General features: G+C 35.5%; 1 protein-coding gene and 1 pseudogene across 2 annotated transcripts in view; both read right to left on the bottom strand.

The window, feature by feature from the left end:
* The window catches only part of PDE3A (phosphodiesterase 3A), a 277,109-nt gene that overhangs the window by 103,479 nt on the left and 145,814 nt on the right, over nt 1-27,816 (bottom strand). For both annotated transcript variants that reach the window (XM_036019275.1, XM_036019274.1), the window contains exon 2: nt 8,079-8,129. In XM_036019275.1, coding sequence (XP_035875168.1) covers nt 8,079-8,129 — 51 coding nt within the window. The remainder of the gene's footprint in view (nt 1-8,078; nt 8,130-27,816) is intronic.
* On the bottom strand, nt 12,979-13,184 carry LOC114514310 (annotated as a pseudogene).

Here is a 27,816-nt window from a genome sequence, read left to right on the forward strand (position 1 = left end):
TTACAAAACAGATGTCCATATTTACTTTAAAAGATCAACTACTTCCCACACCATTTCCTATTCCCACTGCCTTAATTCACCCCTTCCAGTTAATTGGCCTTTGAACTGTCGAGTGACATTTACCTCACCCGAACTTCACCTTCCACTCTGTCTGATAGGTTGTTCTAGTCAGTATATTGTAGTCTTAGATTTTTTGTTTCCTATGAAAAATCTAATATGTAGCAGAATCTTTTTTCATAAGTTTTATCTATAAGATTTAAAAATCCACCCCAAACTTTTATTTTAGAATGTTTTTGTAATTCATTAAGAACAAGACTATACCCTATGTGAGAGATTGCATAAAATCACCTAGCATGCAATAAAAATCATTTCCTTTTGTCAGGCATTGCAGTTCAAAGATAAAATGAATAGCTCTGAAGTTGGCATATCTTCCGTTATTCTAACAAGTGGAAAGCAAAACTTTAGAGTTGCAAGATTAGTTTCCAGAATGTCTATATTTATAGTAACTTAAATTCAAAATAATTTAAAGGCAAAATACTTGCATTCATTATTTAAGTTTCTTAAGGTTTACATCAAGATATATTAAAAACAAAATAAAAGCTGAAAACACAAAAGTAATCAGAAACAATTTGTGGCTTAAACTGTTAGGGTTATTATTACTGTTTTTATTTCTTCCAGAGCATGCCTCTGTGCACTTGGTAAATTTGACTATTGCTTAAGCTATCGACAGCTCCTGCAGTTAAACACAGCTCATCTGTGATACTTACTTCATTATTTTGTTTCGTTTCACATAATGTACCAAAAGGTTATGATTTGGCAAAAGCAAGCATACGGCAGTGCATGTGCCATATGAATGATGTCCACAGTCCCCAGGATAAGAAGGTCATTCAATATGTGATAAACATGTTTACTAATCTATATGCAAGGGGGTGTAAATGCCAGCGGCAACTTTTCCTTTAATTTCTATGGACTTGTTTCATTCCTGTTCATTGATGCCTTTTGGAGGGAGCAGGCAGAGCCTATAAAAAAGAATGACTCACTGAAGGTCGTACATCAGTTACCAGAAACACATGTTCTGCATAACCACTGGCTGGACAGAGCCATGTTCTCTCTCAGGCTGCTCCTCTAAATCACTTGAATGCTTCAGGTGTGGAAAGAGTGCATTTTTAACTCCTAGTTTTCTAGGACATGATTCTCCTGTGAGTAAACCACCTCACAATAAAATTAATATGCTCTTTTGGTAGAGGTAAAGATGGAAAGCATAAATTCTTTTTTTAAAGTGTATGTTATTTTTAGAGAAAGGTGAAGGGAAGGCCAGAGAGGGAGAGGAACATCGATGTGAGAGAAATATTGATCATTTGCTTTTTGCATGTGCCCTGCCAGGGGTGGAACCCACTACCCAGGCGAGTGCCCTGACTGGGAATCTAACTGGCAACCTTTTGCCTTGCGGGATGACACCCAACCAATTGAGCCATCCTAGTCCCAGCTGAAAGCACAAATTCTTAAAAAAAAAAAAAAAAGCAGTTTCCCATTTTCCTAGATGAAGTGTCAAAGTTAATCAGTAAATATTTACTAATCTTCTATGTGAATGGCAAAAAAAATGTGCTGTACTCTCAGTAGTTCTCAACTCAGAAGCAATTTTGCTTCTCTGGGGACACTTGATAATGTCTAGAGACATTATAGATGATCACAACCACAGGATGGGGAGTTGGCTACTGGCATCTAGCGGGAGAGACCAGAGATGCTTGAGAGGCAACACACCCCTGTGTTCAGTTTTTAAAGAGAAACCCAATTTTCCCATCTCTGAGGACAAAGAGAAATGTCTCTGCATCTCTTGACACTGTGGATGCTGTGGACATTTTCAAAAACATCCTTACCAGCAAAATTTTCTCAGACTGTGTCATGTAAAGTTTGTCAATGCAAATTAAAGATATAACACTAAATTCTAACTAGATAAAAACAATTTCACAGAATGAGGGGTGGATGGTAAAAAAAGATTGTCCAACAGAGTAGACCTGATTGACACATTACATTTAAAACACCTAGAGGGGAACTGAATGGACAGGATGGGCATGAATTTTTTTTTGTTTCATATAATGTAGCAGAATGTTCTTCTTTAACAAAAACAAACATAAGCTAGGCAGGGCACGAGCCATGTGAATGACGTCCACAGTACCCAAGACAAGATGGTAATTCAGTAAGTATTAAACAAACAGGTTCTTCCTTTCCTGCCACTAGCGCACGAGATTACAAGGCCATTCGTAAGATGTGTAGGACCCAGGCATACATGTGGTATGGGATCCCTGTCCGTATAAACAAAATATGACCAAATTTCACAACAAAGAAAGAAAGAAAAGAAATCTTTCCTTGGAGAGTTGTCAAAAAATGAAATGACTATTGGAACAATTCCTAAACTAGCAGTAACAATTGTTAGATTAATATATGAAAAATGAAAAAGGAGAAGAAAGTGCAAGTAAAAAGCACATAGTTTTAGAAGTGACACTGGCAGCCGGCTTCATCCAGGGTGTGTGTTATTCTTTGGTAAAACATCAGGCATTTAGGAAAGGTAGTAATGGACTCCCAATCTGTTCACATTAATTCCTTGGAATAAATTCCTGGGAAATCTGGATGGCTGTATTTCTAAATGTATTCAATGAAGTTAACTTCAATAAATTTACATGGCATTATTCTAGGTAAGTCTGAAAGTCATTACTTACTAAATTACTCTTCACAGCCTCTTATCAGAAATGAATTATTTAACTTAGAAAAGAATTGATCTGTCACCAAATTAGACAACTAGGAGGCAAATCCTTAGGTTCATCAACTTTAGGAGCTATTTATCAACAGACTTGCTCTCTTTGAATATCCAAAGAGAAAGAACACTGAAGTATAATAACATTCCATTGAAATTCATCCTTAAGACTTAAAACAGTGCTGCGAAACCTAGTTGATCTAGGTAGGTGTTTCTATTTCTAGAAGTTTTATTTGGAGACTCCAGTACATGGTAGACAATTAAAGCCATGCTACTAAATAGTACACAGGTAATTTTTAAGCATGCTGACATCCTAATGTATGTGACAACTTTTTCTCCCCACCAGACTATTCAGCTATCTTCTTCTATTATACATGCAAGACTTCAATTATTTAGAAACATACAAACCAGAATTTCTAAAGGAATACCTCAATCACTTGAAGACTAGAGAGATCACACAAAAAGTTGTTTCTTCAATAAAAGGTCTTAAGTCCAGTTAATAAGCCCTGACTAAAGACCCCACTAGCCTCTAACTATTGATAAATAAAGGGCAGCAGGTCCCTAGTTCATTAAAATGTTGGGAAGTTTAGAAGTTCACAAATTGCAGTAATATTTTCCCGTAAAGGCCCTCAACTAAGTCATAAGTACATTACTGGCTCTTAGAATCATCTACCCGCCTAGTACTTTTAGCTTTTCAAAGGAGAGCAATTTTCTACTGTTCTCTTAACTTCCCACTGGAAAACTTTTCCCCAAGAATTTCAAAGAAAAAAAAACCTAATTGCCTTCTGAGAATTTCATCCCCTGACTCCATTTGGTATTGCTGGGAATGCTGCCCGACAAAGGAGCTCTGCATGCTGCTCAAGTTTATTTATCTTTTAGCATCTTCCCTAATTTGGATGATCTACTACTGGAGAGAACATACTTCAAGGGAAAAAAAAAGAAGAAAAATCAGCCCGAAAGATGTGAGTGAGCTGACAAATTATATCACAAAGTTATTGAAGATAGAGTAAATAAGTCAAATAAATCAATTTGAATTAAATTCTTGCTGAGTATAGAGAGTCATATGCAATTAAATGTTAGAACTTGCTTGAAGCAAGATATGTATTTTTCTAAATCATAAACATTTGATAGAAAAAATATACCTCCTTATCCTCTGTGATAAATACACATATGCTATAATTCAGGAAGATGAGGTCAAATTTGAGAATGTCTCTTATTTAGTAAGCATGTACAAGGAAACTCAGGAGATGCTTTTTCTACCCTGGTAATGATTAACGTCCTCAATACTAGTTTACTTTTTCTCTATCCTCCGAACTAAGGCTGACTTTGGATAACGCTATAAGCTTTTGAAGGCCAAAATTGTTCCATTCATTTTTGAATCCTCAAAGGCTTAAGAATGCAACATACCCTGGTGTTTTTTGAATCAATGTAAAAGGTTAAAATTTGTCTTGCAGTCAACCCCTTCACATTTGTGAAAGCTTTCTGCTTTCTACTAGGTATTTCTTGGTGGTCAGACATCAAGCCAGTCCTCTATTTCCACTATTTCCACTATTATGTCCCCAACTGTATGCACCCTTTTCTACCAAGAAGACTGAAATCATTAGGTTCATGATATCTCTTTCATTTTGTAATATCTGTGCCTGTTCTCTCTTGTTCTTGTATAGACATCTCTACTTTCTTTCCAAAGGTTCTTCATTTGTGCTTTTTGGTGGATCTACCAGTAGTTCATTTGAGTACATAGTCAGTTTTTCTGAACTAGGGTGAAGGGTGGGGCTTGGGGCGGGGACTAGTGGAATGTGAGAAAACCCATAAACCTGTGCCAAAAGGACCACTTTGGAAGAGAGTGCATTCCTTCACCTGAAGCACATTATTTTCTCAGTCCTTCAATAGATCACTATTAAGAATTTTCAGTGTTTTCTTTCCTACACTAATTCTTATTATTCTCATGTTAGCATAAAAGCCATTTTCCTCACTTCTACCACTTCTTTGTTTTATTTCTTTTAAAACAAAATTCCCCCAAGAACTCTTTCTATTCAATACTATTTTACACTATTCTCTTCTTAATTTCCAACACTTTTTCATCAAAACCGCATTCTCAACATTCATCAATATCCTGCTAGTCACAAAATCCAAAGGCACTTCCCATGTGTTTTTCTTTTCTTGAACCTTTGTGTGTGGTCTCAGCCCTCCTCTTGGTGTAACTTTCTGGTCCACTACCTCTGATTATGCATCACTTCTCCTCCCACTGGTCTCCAGTGAGACCACTTGCATGCTTTAACTCTCTCCCCAGGCTCTTCCCCAAGAAACTTTCTTCTGTTTTTCTCTCTTAATGTTCTTCTTCCAGGGGTGTCTATCTACCAGTATAATTCAATTACCACATGCATGATGAACAGTCCCAAATTGATGTCTTCTGCTCTAACCTGGCTATGGAGCACCAGGACAGAGCCTGGAGTATTCATCTGAAATCCTCTTTGGGATTGTCATCTTCACTTTTCACTTAACACTGCTTCACTTAATTCATCCCAGTAAACTAGTCTGTGTCCATAACACTAATCTTCCAAGTACTGGGTTTCAAATTCTTGACCCTCCTTACTTCCTCCTCACTTCTAATCAATAATGTACGGTATTCCCTGGATCATTCACAGGCAGTAAGTGTCTATAAAGGAGTTATAGAGAAAATTCACATATATCCAAACTAAGACTTTCACCCAAGCTTTTCCATCCACCTTTCCTTCTTTTTGCACTTATAAAACCTTACCCATCCTTGAAGGCTCACCTCAGGTACCATCATCTCTAAGAAGCAATTTTCCAGTTCTACTAGGGATAAATACTCAATCCCACCTAAACTCTTATCACAATTTGTTTATATATTTAATGTTACATCTACCAGTCTGAATTACTTGCAAATTATATACATGGTGGGGAGAAAGTAGGTTCATGGTTGTTTGTATGGAAATTAATACAATAATTAATAAATACTAATACAAGAGTAAACTCTGTTTCATGTACTCACAACTGTAAACCTACTTTTGCCCCACCCTGAAAATAGAACAATTTAAGGATTGTTCTATTTCAAAGCATAGCTTGTGAACTCTTGGAAAGCAGTAATCTTGTTGGTCAGTTTTTTCTTCAAAGTTAGACCTACCATAGTGCTCTACACATAGTCAGTACTTAAAATCTGTCTTTATTGAAACTAAACTGAGATGGAATCTGAGCAAGGCCTTGGGATAGTAGTAAAATATTAAGGGATCTCTGTCCACATGTGGTCTGTCTGAAATTCCTTTTGAATGGCTGAAAGGCTTTAGACATATGATCCAAGGAAATAATAGAAAAATAAGAAAGTGTGAATGATCTAAAACATACATGCAATATCTTTTCCCCCAATGGGAATGAGGATTAGATAAGAGGTTGTTACTTAATGCTTAATTTATTTGTCAGGAATTTCTCCCCCAACGTTTTTTGTTGTAGTTGTCATTGTTTTTATTTTTGGTGTGTGTTTTGCTTTTTAACCTTGATGATTTTTTTCTGAGTTGAATCAAAGTGAGACGAAGGTGTACTATTTTCAGAATAGTTTATTTAGCTGATTGAGAGGTCTAAGAAAAACCTCGATGCTGATAATGGTAATTCACGTAAGAACATTATAATACTTTTGCTATTTAGAACCACTTCAACCTTTCAAATATAAGCAGATGTTATTTATGAACATATTTTGCTTCACAGAATTCTGAAGTTTTATAGCTATGTGAAAAATGTTGAATTTTTAACATTTTCATTCTGACATTTTTGTGTTTAAAGTTAACATAAACAGCCTTGTGCTTTTATAATACTTTTCTTCAATTTATATTGACAGAGTGACCAATTCAAACCTGATGATAAATTATATCCAGATAGGTCATAAGTCATAATGAGAGTAAATATTAAATATTTTAAACAATAATTTTTTAATAGAACATGACATTACTTTGAAGGGCATGTCCTCAGCAAGTTACTTAGTGTGTTTTGAATATCAAAATGCCTCTAGTAGCAATAATCAGAAACCATGGAATTCCTTACTTGTGTTCATCTTTACTTTTTATTGGTGTAGAATCACAAAGTACTTAACATACATTAATTTCATAATTTCATTAATGACTTTACAGCAAATTCTGATTTAGAATATTACTGATATGTATAGAGGGAGAGTTGCCAGAGAAAATGGAGAGGAGAAGTGAATGGTAGGAAAAGCAAGGCATAAACGCTTCTGGGTAATCCTAATTAAATGGGACTGGTTTATATTATTTACTAACCAAATTGATAATGGACAAAAACAAAACCACAGCTATTAAAAACATTAACTAGAAACAATTGATTGACTTGTTTTTTTTTTTCCCAGTGACCTCAATTAAATAGTTAACCATGCGAACTTAATGACAGTGCAGCTCCACATCAGCTCTGTAAAACACTTAGAATCTCACATTCCAGGACGAACTTTCAGATACAGTACTGCACGTTCAACTCTCTTGTAACCGTATTCTTTGGCGGCAAGTGCAAAATGTGAGAAGCAGAGGTAAAAGTGTCCCACCTACTTAATTTTCATTTGGCATGTTTATAGTCAGATAAACACAGGCTGCTCTGAGATAAACGCTTTTTATATTTCTTCACAAAATACCTACGAGGAGAGATAATTTTCTTCAGGCAAAACTCAGCCTTTATTCTGTCAGGCAAAGTAATTATGGAGGCAAAACAAATCCACATTGTCTAATTAGGTCATTAAAAAGCATAAATGCGTCATGGAAGCTTTTCTCCTTGCCTAAGACATAAAGTAAGACAATGAAAACAGTCTGGTAATATAGAAAGGTTTAGAATTTGTTTCTTTTCAAAATAATAGGTCCTTTCATCTTTCTATTTCCCTAAGACGAAGACAGTTAATTTAGAGACAAAAATCTGTAATTAGTTTAGGGTTTAGTCTGATTATATTTCAAAATATTTAACCAGAAACAGGAAGATAGAGAAAAGAAGAAAATACATGGAAAAAGTTATCAAAGGAAGTGAATAAATAGAGAGTGAGTTGCTGATCAAAATGTATTCAGCAGAGACAAGATGAATATAAAATCTGCATTCATAAAAACACAGCCAATCTGGGATACCAGAAAGCTCTTAGGAGGAATATACTGGCCTCTGCCTTTTGGATTTGAAACCAGACTTTAATTATAACTAAGTTAAGTAAAAACAAATGGCATGATTAGTTTGCCTCTTCCTTTACTTATTATTCCTTGAGTTTTGGAAATCTCATGGCTCAAAGTGTTAAGAAACAAAATGCAAGAAAGAAAAGAAAAAAAAAACTTACCTGTGATCCTCTTGGCCCTCGTTTGTGGTCCCATTCTGAATGTCCCATGAGCTGTAAGATAAAATAATAAATACAGTAAATTAAATGATACTTATTTTACATGGCAAGTATTTTTTACTCTTTCTTTTGAAGAATAATTAGGTTTCTGAAATGTGTGTTCTAAGATTAATGTATTAAATAGCCATCATGAATAAATGAAAATACATGAAGTCATAAACTTTTGGTTTAATAGCTAACATTTCAACTGCCAGTAGTTTCAAAGACATTTTAATATCACTGTGTGACAAAAACAGTTTGCTAATGTACAGCTTTACAGTTCTTTGTCAGGAACATCCTGGATAGATGTTAAATCACGTTAAGCTTTGCTTGCATATTATTAAGCTCCTAGTTTATTAGGAAAATATGCTGAAGAAATCCTCTAGTGCAGCTTAATCTACTGTCACAAATGATAAAAACAAGAAGGCCAAAATATTTCAATAATTTTTAGTTCTATTTTGATAATGTCACAGAAATAAAGAGTGTTCTATGGAATAAAATTGTTTAATGTGAAATGAGCCCCAAAGTTATAATGTAGATTTTTATAAAACAGAGACTCAAAATACTATCTAGTTATTCCCATTGTTGTAATAGCCCTGAGCTACTTGGCTCACAAAGCATGGTATTTATACATTAAAAATAACATTTACCTAGAAAATATTAAAAAGTACAACATATCCACTGAGAGGAAGAAAACATTATTCAGTGGTTTAGTAAGTGCACTGTGTGTGAGCACTCATGTCACTGATACACTCACACACGAGTAAGACAGACCACACAACATGTTTCTGCAATTATTATCTTTTCTACACAGCAGGAGGACTCCAGTAGATAGAATGACAAAGAAACTGTTCACAGTAGCAATTAAAACAATATAATTTAAAAATGGTAAAACTTTACAGATGCTGATACAGTATTCCTGGTAGACCGAATTCTATAGAAATTTTAAGTGTTCAGTTCCACTCAAACAAACATACAGGTTTAGCTCAATTTCAATCAAAAACTAATTTTATGTTTCTAGAAAATTTAAGAAAACAATAACCCAACTTTATCTGAGAAAATAAACTTATTAGAACTAGAAAAACATTAGAAGAAATGAAAATACCATAGTGGGTTTTAAAATATACTATATAGTTTAACCAAATTAGAGAATAATGACTTAAGACTCAAAATATAAATGAATGAGATGTAGTCAACAGTTTTGAAGTAAACTCAAATACATGTAGCAACAAAATACGAAAAAGATTAAAAAATCAATGAGTATTTGATGAGTTATTTAACAGAGAAGAGAAATAGATTCTTTCGGTTGAACCTAATAATATATACAAATATAAATTCTAGATAGATGATTTAAATTTTAAAAAGATGAAACTATCAGCATGAAACAATAAAATCAAGGCATATACTACCTTAGAATGTGAAAAGATTTTCTTAGTTAATTTAAAAAAACAGAGGATCAATCGATCCAACTACATAAAATCAAATCTCAGCACAAACACCACATTGGCAAACTATCTGCAGTAAATGGGTAATATATCTTCAGTATATTATGAGTTCTACCAATTTCAAGAAATATAATCCTAGTAGAAAATTGTGGGAAGGATAAGGACAATTTACAAACTAAATATGAATAGCCAGTTAGACTTATGCTAAAAAATTAACTTTGTTGGAAGTGAAAAAAGTCAGTAAATAACAAGAAACTACTGTTGCCTATTAAATTAGCAAGTCAATAATGTTGAATATTGGTGAGGATATAATGAAACAAGTAAGCATATGTATTGCTAGTACTTAGCAAGTATGTAAATACACACAAATACATAGCTACACACATTACATGTTTTATATGTAAAAATGTAATAGCAATTTTAATACATATTACATATTCTTTAAAATTTATACCCCTTTTGCCAGTAAATAAAATGTAAAAATCCAGTAATTATAGTGTTATCACAATATTATCTAACAAAATGGGAACTATCCAATAAATTATAGTATAGAAAAAATTATATATATAACAATTAAAATTTGGCTTATAGGGCCTTTTCAAAAAAATTACATGAGAAATGCTCATTGTATAATGAGTGAAAAATATAACAAAGTTATTTTAAATTTCTCATTTTTAATGACATAGTCAATTACTGCAAGCCCTGTAAATTAAAATAGTATTTTAATTATAACACAATTTTGGGTAAAGTAGCCTGGAGAATCATCACATAAAACTGAATGCTTACAGAGTTGATATTTATTTAATGCTTCATTTTTTAAATTTATGTATTTATTCACATTACACCTGCTAGTAAATATTCATCAATACTAACTTAAAGTTAATTATAATAAGGTTAACAGACGCTAGTCAAATAATGAGATAAATAGTCTGATTTGGAAACATATAAATTAAGAGAACACTTAATTAGTTGTTCACCAGAATTATCAAAACTAATTCTTGACACATTTCAATCATCTGCCTTATTGAGGCTCTGGACCACCTTTCATTCACAACAGAAAGATGAGATGCTTCATCGGCAACTTTAAAGAGATCATCAACTTGAGCTCGGCACTGTTAAGACAAGGCTGATTTTTAAGCATAAGACTTATCTTTTCTTTTCCCTCACTGTTTAGTCTTCTGAAGAGAATACTTTCCAAAAACCTGTAATGACTATCATCCTCTCTGTGATTAAGTTTGTACTAACATGATAGCTTGGTAAATTCTACTGTGTATGAGTACCACAATAAAAAGAGGTAAATAAATCTCACAAACAGAAATTGCAATCCAAAATACACTGTTCAAGGAGAGAATATGTGATGATGACAAGTAGTCAATCAAGAAGGTACATTCAGCCAGGATCAGAGCTAAAAGAAGAAAAGCATGGAATTCATAGTCCTCTGCCATTAACTATCTTAAAGATCATGTTGTTTAGTCAAAGAACAAAAACAGTCATCATGTAGACTCGTTTGGGCCATCACTCGCTAGAAGAAAATATTGTTACTTTATAAGCCAGAACTTATAAACCTCCAAAAATTTACTCTCTGACTTTTTCCTTTGAAGCATAAAACAGTAAAGTTGTCCAAAATTTATGTATCATAGTTATTTTCCAGAATTATATAAAAGACAAATGAGAGTGACTTAGGGTAAAGAAATTATATTGTATTCTAGTATTATATTTTAATATCATTACTATATTATAGTTAATAGATGAATTGACCAAGTATGTGATATTTTAAAATGTATACTATTACTACTTTATTCAAAGTAATGAAAAGTTATAGAAATCTGCATGCTAAATGAAATATGATCTGAAAAGGAATGAACCCTGACATAATAAATGAAACATTGGAATGTCTTTATTTGATGGAAATCAGCAGGATATTTTTCCCTCTGCCCTTGAGGAAATCATACAAGGGCTTTCCCAGTAAAAATTTATTTTGAATTAAATTAATCTGAGCTGAAAATCAGCATTAATTATTTCAGTTGGTGCATGTGATTTGCTGTGGTATTTTCTATAACTTGCTTTTTTCTAATTCAGAGAAAGAGGTGGTGGTGGAAGCTGGATAGGGTGTCAGGTACCTACCCCTCTTCATACCTGGCACAGATGGGGGCTGCATGGAGAGTGGGGAGCTTTGTTTTAGTACAGGACAGCATATGAATTCTATCCTATTTGCATATAGAGTTTATTTTGCTGTTATAAGCACTGTCCTTGGATCATGGACCAAAGACTAAAATATATAGAATGTTTTCAATATTCCTTTTAAAATATCCAGAAATTTAATACAAATAATATTGACTGTTAAAAATATATTTTTGATTAAATGAAAAAACGGTCAAGATGGTAAATTTTATGTTATATATGGTTTACCACAATAAAAAAGAAGAAAAATAAAAAAAAATGTATGAATAACCTATACTACAATAGAAAAATGTCTGACTCATTTCAAATTGCAGATTATTTAAATTAAAGTATTTGGCAACAGGTACATACTCCTGTTAAAGCAAAACCACAGGGCTAAATGTTTTAGAAAGTACACAGACACCTCTCTATTCCTACTCTCTTAACTGTTAGTCAAAACAGATGAAGACAAATGAAAATAATTGGTCAATTTTAATAAATAGTAAGGAGGATAGCTTACACAATGAAGTCTGTGAGTTTCAGAACTCAGTGCACACTGATGTTGATGCCCTATCAATAAGCAAGTCAAAGTGGCCTTTGAATCAAACATGTAAGACTGGTATTACATGACAGATGACCAAAGAAGTCACTTGATGTTACCACAGGATTGTATAAAAGACAGGAAAGGGTCATGGACAACGAGGAGCAGAAGTTGAAATTGTGGAATTACTAGTTTCTTTTTGCAATTGAATTCATCTGGACTAAGCTTTCATGATAAACAAGTAGCAGCAGCGTATCTAGGCAATTCTGGGGAAAGAGACCAAGTTTATTAATGTGATACAATACTACCAGTTTTGGAGGAGGAATACTTATGATTTTAAGATTAGTTACACACGGGTGCTAGCAACACAAAACACAAGGTGGAGGGATTGAGATTGAGACTAGAAAAATGAATAAAAATAGAAAACTGAAATACATTCTGGTTGACAAAGAGTACATGGCTGCTTAATTCAGGAAGACAAAAAATGTTTGTCTCTTACCATCTATAAAAGATACCCGGTTGGCCCCCATATTTTGCTGTGTATAATGAGCACCCATGTTTATGACCCACACTTTCAGGGGAAAAAATCTTTTGTTTTAATTTTTAATTCAATTTTATTATATTTAGATAATTTGGTTTTTGTATTATAAAGGAATTTTAGCATTTATTTTTGAACATATTAGTGTACAAGAAATTTTATGCTAACAAATAATTACAAAACACAAGAACAGATACAAGGTATTTCAGGTACTAGCCATGTATAATGTACACCCTTAATTTTTCCTCAAAAATCTGGGCAAAAAAGTGAGCATTATACATGGTAAAATACAGTATTTAGCTATGATTACTCCTCTGGGTAACAACTTTTTAAACTGATAAGAACAGATACTACACTTGATCTTAGCCAAAAGGCCGAGAAGCGATGGGTAACAACATTTTAATAAGTATCTTACCAGAAGGTTTTTAGATACAAGGTCTGTCCAGAAAAAGTCCAGCCATTGTTAATATAACAAGAATGGTTTGTGTCACATCAATGTAACCTGGCAGCCAAGGAGAGTGGACTGGAATGCACATGCATGAACAATGATGGCTTCACTGTACCAGTCAGTGGGGGTGGTAGATGCTGTAGAGTGAGTATGTATACTGTGCAGCCTATTGCATTTTAAATGACTGAGCAAATAGAACAAGAAAACTGCATCAATTTTAAATTAAACTTGAACATTCCTTTGCGGAAACTATTCAGATGATTCAGAAGGCCAGAGATATGGACAACTGGTGATTGGCAGCTTCATCACAATAATGTACCCATTCATGCATCATATCTCTATGCAAAGTTTTTTGGCAAAACATCAAATCACTCTGGTGACTCAGGCCCCCTACAGCCCTGATTTGGTGTCCTGTGACTTCTGGATTTTCCCAAAACTAAAATCACCTTTGAAAGAAAAGAGATTTCAGATCGATGATGAAATTCAGGAAAATATGATGGGACAGCTGATGGTGATTGGGAGAACTGTGTGAGGTCCCAAGGTACCTACTTTGAAGAGAACTGAAATGTCATTGTCCTATGTGCAATGTTTCTTATATCTTGTACCTTTTTCAATAAATGTCTATTTTTCATATTACATGGCTGGATACCTTCTGGACAGACCTCGTATGTAGGTCAGCAAGGTTATACCGACACATGGCAAACAAAATCTTTCCATGTGATGAAGAAATTCTCTTTAAAAAATCCCTCAAAACACTATCCTCCCTCCCCTTTTGGCCCCCATTACTATCAGGATAGACAAAAGGAAGACCCTTCTATTTAATTGCATGAAACAAATGCACTTCCTTGTTAAGAAACATAATCTGTTATGTAAAGCACTTTGAAAATCCTAACTTCCTTGACACCAAGTCATTTTCATCCTTATGGAATAAATTCTTCTCTCTCTCACTCTTATTTTTAATAATAAATTTATACATCACAACCTTCAGTTAACAGTATGTTACACAGTAGTGAGTTCCAAGGAAAACAAAGCTGCTGCCAGACGCAAATTTACAAAGTTCACAGGAGAAGCAAAGGAGAAGTCAGCATGGAAACAAAACGGTTCTGTCCAAGCAGAGATATTTTTAATAACGGCATGAGAAATGAAGATAGTTGAAAGTATATTTCGGTAGGTAAAATATTTTCCTTCCTTGCATATATAGTTTTTCCTCTGCTATTTTCCCCTATTGTTTCTTGTTTGTTTAATATAAAAATTAATGCCTTTTTAGGGGTGTCTTGGAAGAAAACATTTACCCTCACTATTATTGAAGGGATGAAAGCGGCAGGAGAACCACGAATAGTAAGAAATTGTTTTTAGCCTGTACCTAGAGCAGCCAAAAGTGTCTGATAGGAAAAAGGGTAATGGCGCAGGGTAATGGTCACCACTGCTGTCCTCGCTTTATTCTCCAGAAAATTGTTCTTCTACTCCATTTGTTGAAAAATAATAAGACATCTTTTTGAAAACACGTAGGAATAATATACATGGAAAGACGTAAAAATTATCACGCAACCTCCTCTTTCCATTCCACCCGACATTCATGAAATAAACATTCATTGCTTTCCTACTACGTTCAGGGAACCGCTCTAGGCACAACCTTTGTGCATCACAGAGCAAACCAAGATTCATCTCTGTTTTCCTGGCTCTTATAATTCTACTGAAGGGAGATCGAACATGAAGAAACATAATGCGCCGGGTGATGATAAAGCTATAAAGAATCTTGGAGTAGGGTAATGGTGAGTAGGGGCTGGGAACAGAACTATAAATCATTTTTATAAGTAGATCAGGGAAGTCCTTTCTGAAAGAGTGACATTTTAGCAGCAAACTGCATGAAGTGAGAGTGCCAGACACACAGACATCTGGAGAGCAGGCATGCCAGGTTGAGGAAACGGAAGATACAAACATCCTGAGATGGGAGTGGGAACGGTACATTTGAGTTACTCTGGGCCAAAACTTTTAAAAAAGGATTGGGTCTTTTAAACCATAGGTATATGTGTTGTATTTATTCCCTTTCATCGGGGTAAAACTGTCCAAAAGTTAATCATCAGCTGCATTCATTAAAAATTACAAAGCACATTTTCTACAGGTAAACGAATGGACCAGGGATCCTTTTTCCCTTGACATACTCAGTTTCATTCAACACTAGAATCTGTGAGGCTCGTACCACTCCCCTTATATCAGTCGTAGTTCATAGGGTACTGCTGGCCCTGTACGTGTGTTTTGTTTTTCAAGAGTCATAAACTGCGTAAGAGCAGAGGTTCTCTTTGAACTCCACTTATTGTGTTACGCATGGAACTTTCAATTTGATAAGCAAATTAAAGCTCTTCTTTGCCCCTGGCAGGCTCCCTTTGGATACTTCCCTTGGAATACCCTCTTAAAAAAACCCGTTTTCTCTCTTCAGAAATCCACATGGAAAGATGGGCCTGGACTGCTTACTTCCCTGCCTGCAGGGCCTGCTGAATGGCAAGTCCCCTGGCCTGGGAAGATCTGTGATTGACAGGTTAGGCCAGCTCTGCTCCTGCCTTGTCCTTGCAGTGGAATTGCTGTTACTCCTCGGTATATTTTTCCTTTTCCGCTCACTGTCTATAGAGCAAGAAGGCCCCAAAATTACACCGCGCTCTGCAGAAAACAGACACTGGAAGTCTGCGTGGGGCTTAGGCCTTAGGCCAAAGGTGTTAACAGACTCCCTGAGGCTCACACACGTTGTCACCCAGCCCTCCAGGGTTCTGCGCTGGGGCTTGGGGCTCAAATGGCCTCATACAAATGGTACTAAAAGTGACTGAGCCTCTTTTATAATTAAATTTACAAACTAGAAGAATCCATCGGCTCCTTTGGGGTAAACCAGGTATCAGCAGGAGCCTCAGCGTTTAGCCACAGCCCACCTTCACCACCACTACTTCATCACATCACCTCACACCCTAAGTCCATCCCACTCTACAGGGCATGGCCAAGTGATTTGGTGGTGCTGAAAAATTTCATGGGAAAACAGGCCATGGTTCCATTATACAGAATATCATGAAAAGCCACAAAAATATCCATCAGAGATCTCTGAAGTTATTACAAAGATTTTTGTTGTTTTTGTTGTTTTGCTTTTTGGGAGCCATCATTACTTCTAGCCCTTAACTGTAGGGGTGGGGCAAGGGCGTGATGTCTTTTAGCTTACTGATCTCAGGCTTTTAATACCTTGAGGTTATTTCCCTGAATCCAAATATCTTTTCAACATTCCCAGAAAAATTTAGCTCTCTCCCATTCTCCTCATTGTGAATCTTCAGATGAATTGGCAGGAAAAATAAAAAGGATTCTTTAGCATTGACCCTCCTTAGAAAGCACTGGCAGCCTGAAAACAGTAACACACCAACAGGCTGAAACTAAAGGATAGCTTTTCCTTTCACAGTTGGTGATAGTTACCTAAATTGCATCCACGAGGCAGAGTATAAATCCCTGATCCTCTCAGAGTTCTAACCCAGCAGCCAGTAAAAATTTTATAAACACTAGTGAATGAGAAGATTTTAAAATAGAGAGAAATCCAAATATTCAGGAGTTTGAAATCCCAGCCTCTCTACTGCAAGTTCTGAATCTATTGGATAACATTCCCATGTTGTGGTTTAGAATGTTTCTATGACTCTATTGCCATCTCTGTTATCATAAAGACAATCATCGCCCTAAACCTATATGTGGCCACTGATGCTACAAAGCTTCCATTATTTTACTTAATATATCTTGACTATCTTGATTACATAGAATTTTTGTCCTTTTATTGGTGCTATTAATGATGCAATCACCTCAGTCTCCTGCCAAAACGTGCTGTGAGATATGTTATAAAAAATGGTAATGGAGTAAAATAAGCTTGTGAAATGCTACATAATGTAATTACTCTTTGGATAGTCCCAAATATTAACACTGTTAAAGTTTGGAGTGCTAAAGCAAAGGAGCTTAGCTTACTTCAACTAAGTATTTCCAAAAGTATTTGATCATGAAATACTTTGTTTCAAAAGAGATTAATAGTTTTCCAGGGTTCATCATTATAAAAAAAAATAGAGGCAGGTGATCCCTTTTTTATAGATGTGGAAAGAATTAAAAGAGGTGATATTGTGACATCACTAGCCAGTGCTTAACCATGGATTATGCTAAGTGAAATAAGCCAGTCAGAGAAAGACAAATGCGATACGATTTCATTTATATGTGGGATCTAATGAACAACGTAAACTAATACACAAAATAGAAACAGACTAAATAGACAAAATAAAGTCATGCCGTCAGTGGTGGCACTGACAGGCCAGTTGTGATGTGACAGGGAATGAGATGTCAATGCCTGGGTGGGGGCTGGGGCTCAGCTCGTGGTGTCAGGACACACCCTCCATGACCAGGACAGGTGAAATCAGTGGCTGGGGGAGCCAGTGAGGGAGGCGGTCAGGAGGGCAGTTTCAAAGGAAGAAGGGAAGGAGACATGACCCTGTGAAGAGCTTCAAAAACATGTTCAGCTCTGCACACCCTCCCTGCTGTGCACAGAGAACAGCAGGCTGACAGCTGTCAGAGGGCAAGTGGGCTGGGGGACCAGGTGAAAAAGGCAAAGGGATTAAGAAAAAAACCAGACATAAACAACAGTATGGTGACTGCCAGAAAGAAAAGGGGTTAAACGAGCTGGAAGAGGGCAAAGGGGGGCTAAGTGGTGGCAGAAAAAGACTTGACTTTGGGTGGTGGGCGTGCGAAACAGAGTGCAGATGATGGGCTACAGAGTTCTACACTTGAAACCCATGTGCTTTTATTAACCAATGTCACCCCAATAAACTCAACAAGAAATTAGGTCTGCTGGCTACAAATCATACACTTTTTCCCTACTCTACTACTTTCAACAGCAAATAATTATTAAGTCCAAACCAAGTATTAAGTTCTGGGCACAAAAGTAGGTTGGTAAGGAAAAAGAAAAAGACAGAAGATTTGGTCTGTATTCATGGAACTCGTGATAGTTAACATGATGGATTTATTTCTCAAAATCTCATTTTCTACTCTCTAGTCTCCGTCTCCCTAAAAAAAAAAAACTTTGGCATAAAAGAAAAAGTTAATTTCTCTGAAAGTCCTATATAAATACAATAAATTCATCATATTTTGAAACATTGGCTATCCAATTAACTCAATATTTATAGAATATTATGTGTCAGATGTATAGTCATACTAAATTCTCTATTAGCACATCTCCTAGTACGCATTATTCATTCCTGCACTCACCTACTCAATATTCATCCATACATTATTTCAACAACTATTTATTGGGCACCCACTATAGATCTAGTTCATGCTCTATGTAAATGTGAGAAATGTTGAGCTTGCCAATCCAGAGGCACCACAGGATCCTAAAGTACTTTCTGAATCATTAATAAAGGGGAACGTAACGGTTCTGCACATTGGCTCTAGAGACCAGACTGACAGGTTCAAATCCCACCTCTAACAGGATATTCAGTCTTTCTAGACTTAGGACCTTGCACAATTTACTTAATCTCTCTGTGCTTCAATTCTCATAGCTCCAGCATTTAGATAATCATAGCATCAAATTCACGTGGGTTTTCGTTGTATTACATGAGTCATTATACACAGAGGGCTTGGTATAGTACCTATCACATAGTAATGACTCATTAAATGTTAGTTATTGTTTTTATCACTATTAACAATTATATAATATTCTTTAGTATTATTGAATTCTAATCCTTTTAAGAAAATCTAATTCAGATGATATACATGGTAGCTTTTTATTAAGTTAGGATGGCCATGCCAATACATAATTTTAAAATTTTGATTAAATTTATAAGTAAAAAATAACAATGCATCATTCCTCAAAGTAAATGTAATGTAGGTACATGACCATACCTTCTACTGAATCAGATTCAGATTTATTTTCTGTATAACAATTGGAAAATGCAAATTTTAGCGTTACTAGGTCACCCTGGTGAAGAGATGCATGTAGAAATGAGAAATCTTCTTGAGACATAAAAAATAGCAAAAGACTGAGAGTCACAAATAACAAATGTTTGAAAAACTCAGGGAGGGGGAAAGGTACACGAGCGTCAGTTCAGTGTGGAAAAGACTTGCAAAGTCCGGTGTGTCATCTATTGGAAACACAGCCAAGTTTCCAAAGCAAGTAATGGGTCTGAAAAAGCAAACAAACAAAACTAAACCAACAAACTAAAACCCCCCAAATCCATGTAAATATTTCTAAAATAACCACAAAAAATGTTTAAATATATGCTACATATAATGAACTAAAGAAAAAGATGAAATATTGTCACTTGGGACAACATGGATCGATCTTTTATTATCAGTGAAATGAGTAAGACACAAGGAGACAACCATATGATTTCACTCATAGGTGGAATATGAAACAAAAAAATAACAAATGAACTAACGAAACTAACCAAAGTCATGGATACAGACAAGAGAATGGTAGGTACCAGAGGGGAAGTAGGGTAGGAGGAGGGCAGCCTGGAGAAAGGGGGTCGAATATATGGTAGCAGAAGGAAACCAGACTAGAGGTGTGAGCACAAAATAGAGTATATAGATATCAAATTATAAGGTTGTACACTTGAAATTTATATAATGTTATTAACCAATTTCACCTCAATAATAAAAGCTTTTAAATTTTGAGCAGCAAAACAAAATGAATTTTTCTTGTGAAATATTAAACAAGGCATTATAGCTTTAATTTATTAACTCTATCAATTTTACTTCAAGTGAAACTCAAAATCTCTGAGCAGCATTGAATTTGACTATAAACCTGTACTTCACAGTTTATTAAACTACCTCATATTATTTCTGCCAATTTGGGTAATTGAATAGAAATCATTTAAAAAATAAAGGCCTCATTTGTCATTTGTAGCTCTTCATCCACTGTTTTCAGAGTGGACCATGCTACTATCTCTATTTTCCTATGTATTCAGATTCCTTTGTATAATGCCTCATGGAAGAACTCACTTAAGGCTATTCTCCCTAGAAAATTATTAAACCTCAGTCACACTTACCAAGGCAACTTCATGAGATTATCTATAAAATTGATCTTTCCTTAGAAGAAAAATTTGAAAATTGCAGGGAAAATAATGAAATCCAGACATAGCAAAAGTTGTAACTCAACAAGATTTATGAGGTCTTGCATTTGGATAGCTTTAAGATTTTTTTTCTCTTTTTCTTAATCAAACATTCTCATATGTGGCATGTGGTATAAACAACATATAATTCTTAAATTGTAGCATTAAATTTAATAATGTGTGCTGAAAATGGGAAAATTACTTTGTTCCCCAAATAGTTTATATTTGTGGACCTATAAAAATATAGATATATTACTACTTAGTTTATAATCTGTTACATATACCAACAAAACTAATGAAAACAAAGGAAAACTCTCTATTTACATCATCTTTTTTTTCAGAAATGGTCTTAAAAACCAGTACTGTCACTTTAAAAAATAAATCTCAGTAATTCACATGACAAATTTAACTTAAGTCTGACAAATGACATTAAACACTGATTTCATTTTATACACTTTCCTTTTCATGTGAAACTTACATTTTTCCAAAAAAAGATTTTTGTAAAACTTTTAGTCTTATTTTAGTCAGTGTTTAGCCATGTTTTTTCAAACAATTGAAACTAATTTTAATACATTTCCTTAAAACCAATATATCCAATACATTATCACTTCAACGTGTAATCAATATTTTTTAAAGGATAAATAATATCTTTTATATTCTTTTTTTCATACCAAGCCTTGAAATCTGATGTAAGTGTAATTTTACACTTATCTTGATTGGGATGATAAATTGGAATTGGAAATAATTGCTATGTAGTTAAATTTCAAAAACTTAGAGTTGGAAGAGTAGATTCATATATCCAAGTAATTCCAAACATACTTGAAAGTTTTCCAATAGCAGTACAGAATCAAGTATTAGTTTTTTTTAAATGACCAAAAATGCTTTTTGTAAAATGTTTAAGTCTTATTTCATTCAATGCTTTTCATCAATGCCAAAACAATCTTCAACAACATGAGAAACTTCCAAGCATTTTTCCATGCTACTTCCTCCTCCATAAACAGCCTCACTTTGCGGGTGGGGCTGGGGAGGGTGCAGGTTGTTGAGAAAAGGACAGACTGATGCAAGTGGCAGAGAACAATCTGTGCCACAGCCCCATCACATGTCCCTCGGGTTTCTTCTTTCCTCTGAACTTGGAATGGCCAACATTACTTTAGTTCCACTTTCTACAATTAGTAAGTTCTAACAAAACTTGTGCCTTTTGTCCTCAGCTGCTTAGATGTTGCTGGAAATAATTTATGATAAGGCTTGGAGACATTATGCTAGCCTAAGTTTAAGGTAAAGTATTTCCATGCCCCTGAGTTTGACATAACCCCTTGATTCTCCTTCATGGCTCTAAGACCATTTAATATACTGAAAGCAATTTTATGGGTTTGTTTGTACAACTAGTGTTCTTTTGGGGGAAAAAAGAAAGAAAAAGTTTCTTGGACATGTATTCCGCTTGCAAAAATGTTTTATGGGATGCTAAGAATGAAGGAAAATAAATCGGAATATGAAATGATGTGTCAAGGAAAAAGGAAGTGGGAGAAAAAATGAAACATATAGCGTGATTTGAAGTTGCTTGTACTTTATTAACTGAAATGGGTAGAATTGCAGGTGCAAAAAGGATTACCATTCTCTGTTTTCTCTGTGTTATTACCTCAAGAACTAGAGCTGAGGGATTTATTTACTTTTTTCCTCTCTCTCTTTTTAAAGCAACTACTATGTACCAGAGACTCTATTAAAGGCAAAACAAAATGAAGAACTTAAGTGAATCTGGAGACAAGAAACACAAGCAAATAGACAAACAGTCACTTAACGATGGCTATTGGCAAATATCATTCTGGGTTGTAGAAGAGGAAGCTTGACTGCTGAGTCAGTTTACTGCTAACTTAGTCCATTTGAATCAATAATGCACAGTAGGGGGGACTCCTGCTTATCTGATTATGTATCTAAATTGCAAATTCCCTGGATTTTTTTCTTCAAGAGAAAGAGGGGTGTCTTAAATGAGGCATGCAATCAAAAAAATTTTCCTGCTTCCAACCACGACTTAAAATATTGAATGTTTCACCAAGAGTGTTAGGGTGATTTTCCTGTTAGCTTTCGTTTCTTCTACTCCTTCTAGTTCCCCTCCTCCTCTCCTCCTCCTCCTCCTTCTTTTCTTTGAAATAGGAACGACTGTTCTTACATGTTTCTGGCTGCAGGGTGTGTACAAAATGCTCAAGATAGTGTCCTTAGAAGGGAGCCAATTCAATTCTTCAGAATCGATAAATTACACGTCTAGTCTCAATTGAAAAGCACAGCCAAACCAGACAGCCCAGCTTGAGTTCATAATCATTTTCCTCTTTCAAGCTATTACTATTCTAAACTTAAAGAAAATTTATTGTTTTTGCAAGTTCCATATATTCAAAAAGTTCATTAACACTAGACCTTTTTAAAATAATCCAGTTTTTAACTTATTACATAAATGCAATTTTAACCTCAAAGGACCAAGTCAATCAAAAGCAGCTGAGAGACTGTGCTATATATTCATTTCATAGGTCCATATGAGAGATGTTTTTAAAATTGTTTAAAAATGGAATCTATTAAATTGGAAGATCTCTGATTTTTCAGCCTCTCTCTTCCTCGCTGATTTAACAATCCAGGTCTTCAAGTTACTGTACATATTACATTTACTGACTCTTTTTAATAACACTGTGTTTTCATTAAGGGTGGACTGCAGACTGAACGTTCTTGAAATCAAATTCCAATTTTCCTCTGACTAGCTTCATGAACCTGGTTAAGTTACTTTATCATTTCCAGGTTCAATGTCCTTGTTTGTGAAATGTAGATAACAATAGAATCGTCATAGAACTTTGTGAAGATAAGATGAGTCCGTCACTGTAAGACCATTCAATAGCTTCTTGTTTATTTTAGGATTAAATTTGAACTCACTGCTATAAGCTACAAGGCTTAGCTATCGTTTATCTTGCCTGGAATGAGTTTTTTCATTTCTGTTAGCTCATTTTCATCCTTAAGGTTTCATTTCAAGTAACACCTTCTTAAAGACATTTTCCATGACTGACCAGTCATCCATCCATCCATCCATTTGATCAACTATCCATTCATCGAACATAGACAAATACATCCTGAGCACCTGCCCTGGGCTAGGCTTGGTACTATGTAGTAAGTACTGGGGTTGGGGAATAAATAAGAGGCCAGCCTTACCCTCATCTTCCCCCGTTACTCTTCAGCATGGTCATCTGTTTCCTGGACTTACTGCAATCTGAAATGATCGTGCTTGTTTATTTCATAACTGCTTATTGTCTGTTTTTCATTCTAAAAAGTGAGTTTTAGAACAACAGAACCCTTGTTGGTCTTATTTGCTGTGTGCACTGTGCCTGATGCCAATTAAGGGATTGAATAAATATTTGTTTAAAGAATGACTAATTGATTCACTCAGAAGAAAATTAAATAAGGGAAATCACCTAGTTAGGACTTTAACTAGGAAAGCACCTGGTTAGGAGTTGATTCAAATGTCTATAGTTTTGAAAATACTTCCTGGTCCTCAATCTCATTCTGCCTACATAGTGCTTTTGCTAGAAAAAAGCATTGTGTGAAATATGTTTGTCAAATTATCGTGAATAAAATGGATATTATTTTCATTTTAAATTCTGTGGCAGCTCCTCATGGAAATGTGCATAGCCTGAGATACTGTAAACTCAGGGATGCAGACCAGCGTCCACAAGCAGTAAAGAAGACTTATCCCTTTGCTCTAACTCAGATATTTCTGTTAGTTGCCCACACCAGATACACCTTCCTCTTCTTCCTTCCACACAGGACCCCAGTTTTCTTAGAGATAGCCATAGCCATGTGCCCAGTTTGGAAAGTGTATTTCCTGACCTCCTCTCTGTTACGTAGCAGGAGACCATGAGACATAGTCTTGGCCAATAGAAGTAAACAGAAGTCACCATGTGAAAGTTCCAAAAGGGGAGATCCGAGATGGCAGCAGAACTGGTGGAAAGCATACTCACTTTCTCTCAGCACCAAACTGAAATTACAACGAAATTATAGACCAGTCAATCAGAATAACCAACTGAAGACTAGCTGAGCAGAAGTCTTGTAACCAAGGATTTGCAGAAGAAGCCAAAAGAAGCTCGCAGATATGAAAGGGATGGGCCCACTCCCACATGCAGTGGTTGAGAATCCTGAGGGATAACTCCAATGTAAAGGTGGCCTCTAAGAACCATGGGGTCTCAACCCCACACAAGGCTCCCCTGCCCAGAGCACCAGAGCTCTGGGAAGAGGAGTCCACTTAGCTGTGAAACTCAGCATGGATTCTGTCTGCTGAGAAACCAAAATCTGCAAGAAACTCAGGTGCCCTCATAAAGGGCCAACACACATAATCTCGTACATGGCCACTCATCCAGGATCCAGCAGAGAGGGTGGCTTGAAGCAGACTGGAGTCATGAAAAAAAAAAAAAAAAGATTGCATTGGTTAACTCAGGGGGAAAGAGCTGAAAGGACAGCTGCCAGGGTCCCTCTCCTGACTCCCTGTCACTGCCCCGCTGAGCCCAGGCTGCATAAAGGAGTCAGCTAGCTGCCAGGGCCCCATGGTGTGGCAGCCTTTCTCAGAGGGTCTTCAGAAGGTCTGGGTGCACTCAGAGGTATCAGAGACTGAGTTGTGTGGCTCTGGGGCAGGCATTCTGATAAATAAGATCTTTTACATTAAATCAATTTGGGGAGTAAATTAAAACAACATTTCTAAAGTGTATATTGAAGAAGCTGGCATTAATAGTTGTTTTAGGGAAAAAATAAAACCAATTTGGAAATACTGGGCAAGACATATGTTATTTTTAATACAGAACTTCACATGGTCTTTAATACTATGACCTCATAGAAATAAAGCAAATGACAACTCTCCACTATATTGCACCTGGGAAACTGAAGTCATCTGCCCTGGAGCATCTTGTTTACCAAAGAACAGGGTTTAGAAAACAATGAAACAAAGAACTTTGTTTTTCAAGATTTTATAGCTTTTATTCAAAAAGCTAAGAATTGCAAAAAAAAATACAAAAATAAGTACTTCTGGATGAGTCATGGAAAAAGAACATTAACCTCAAAATTTAGCTTTTAAAATAATTTGTCCGATTTTTGTTTTAAAAATAAACATGGACAGCAGTAACATCAAAAAGTGAAAAGACAAACCAGAGAAAGGAAGAAAACACATCTTCAAATCATACATCTGATAAAGGACTTCCATCTAGAATACTGGCATACAGGATAGAGAACCCTTACATCTCAATAACAAAAGGGAAATAGCCCAATTAGAAAGTGGGCAAAAGATTGAACAGATACTTCTTCAAAAACAGATATACCAATAGCCAACAAACTCATCACCAGCAAAAAGAGGATCACCAGCATTAGCTATTGGGGAAATGCAAATCCAAATCACAATGAGATACCACTTCACACCCACTAGAATGGCTAGGATAATATTTAAAGCACACACACAAATATTGGTGAAGGTATGGAGAAATGAGAACCCTCATACTTTGCTAGTGGAAATGTGAAGTGGTACAGCCACTTTAAGAACCATTTGAGAGTTTTTAAAACTGTTAAAAATGGAGTTACCATAGAGACCCAGTGATTTTACTCCTTGGTATACACCCAAGAGCACTGAAAACCTACGTCCACACAAAAATTTGAACATGGATGCCCATAGGCACATTATTTATAATAACAGAAATTTGAAACAACTCAAATATCCATTAATTGATCAATGGATAAATAAAATGTGGCATATCCACATAATTCATTTGACATTAAAAAGGAATAAAGTAGTGACACATGCCACAACATAGATGAGTCTTCAAAATATTATACTAAGTAAAAGAGATCAATCAAAAGAGACAACAAATAGTGTGATAACTTTTATAAACTAGCCCACAATGGGCACATCTATAGAGATAGAAATTAGATATGAGGCTGGCCGGGGCTGGAGGTGAGAGGGAGAGAGGCAGGAATGAGAAGTGACTGTGGATGAATATAGGTTTTCTTTTGGGGATGATGAAAATGCCCTGGAATTAGATAGTAATAATGGTCACACAACTCTGTGAGTATACAAAAATATCCCCGTCATCTGTCTTCTTTGAGTACATTTTGTGGTATGTGAATTATATCTCAATAAAGCTGTTTTTGAAAAGTAATCACACATCCCTGAAAGTGCCCCCCCCCCACTCTAAAGGAGTACCTTCAGGAAAAAAACTAAGTATGAGACTCAGCATCTCTATTTAAACGTGAGGTGCACCATTGAAAATACTGTGGAATAGAGAAAGAGCATTATAACTTCTTTTTGTGTAAGATATATTTAAGCTGTATTAAACAGTAAACACAAGCATGGCTGATTTCTAGTAGAAAGTGGTAAGTATGTGCATGGTGGTCATCCTTCCAATGACTACCTACTCCAGAAGCATGTGGGGAACACCCCACTTACACTAGTTTTATCTGCAGGGTCTGAACCAAAGGAAGATTTCATAAATATGTACTTACAGTGTTTTTATTTCTCAGTTGGCTCCAGGAGTAATTCTCCACTGAAGAGATATGATACCTGACATTTTTAGATTTGTTTTTTAAAATTATGGTTCACACAGTAGCTTTCATTTTCCTTTTTTCTATGATTAAAACCCCCCTCAAAATATCTGAGTATTCATTACAGCATTGCTATGGGTATTTAAAACTTATTATATTCTTGCAATAATTCTTCAAACAATTGTTTTGACTGATATGTAAACTTCGATATATATTAACATCAATAACCACATAGCCATTATTATACACCAAGAGCTCTTAGACGCTTTGTGTACAATGAAGACAGAAATGAAATTCTGGCCATCTCGTTTTAACAGAGGGGAAAGAAACATAAGCAAATTAAAACAAAATATAAACACCCATTTGTTTTTCCTACTAATGGTTGAGTCCTTACTGTGTTCCAGGCACAAATGCATTAAGCATTTTCTATGTGTTATTCCAAAAAATCTTCAAAATAATCCTTCTGGAGTGGTATCATTTTCCGGCATTCATAAGTGATGGAACTGTAACATACAGAGAGCTCTTGACTGTGTGGAATCTGCCCAAGATCTGTCTTTGAAACATTAGCTCTTACCCTCTACACCGTACTCCATCACCTATCAAGAATGAATTAGGTGCTAATGAATAACAAGTATGGAAACAGTGAGTACTTCCCAGAGAGTGGATGGGGGGGGACAACACTGAGAACTAAGCTAAAGACAGGATGCAACATTTGAGTTGGGTTTTAAGGTATGTGTAGGAGACTATGGTGGGGGTGGGGTGGGGAGAAGAATTCCAGGTAGGCTGGGATCAACACACAGTATATAGAACCCTGGACTCGAAGCTAAAGGGTTCATAATACACTTTAAAGGCAAAAATGAACATCAGACACTTTAAAGTAAGAATTATGTGAAGAATTGTGTTTTAGATAGACAA

This window comes from Phyllostomus discolor, chromosome 2 (genome assembly GCF_004126475.2).
Source record: "Phyllostomus discolor isolate MPI-MPIP mPhyDis1 chromosome 2, mPhyDis1.pri.v3, whole genome shotgun sequence".
In the NCBI taxonomy this organism is placed as follows: Eukaryota; Metazoa; Chordata; class Mammalia; order Chiroptera; family Phyllostomidae; genus Phyllostomus; species Phyllostomus discolor.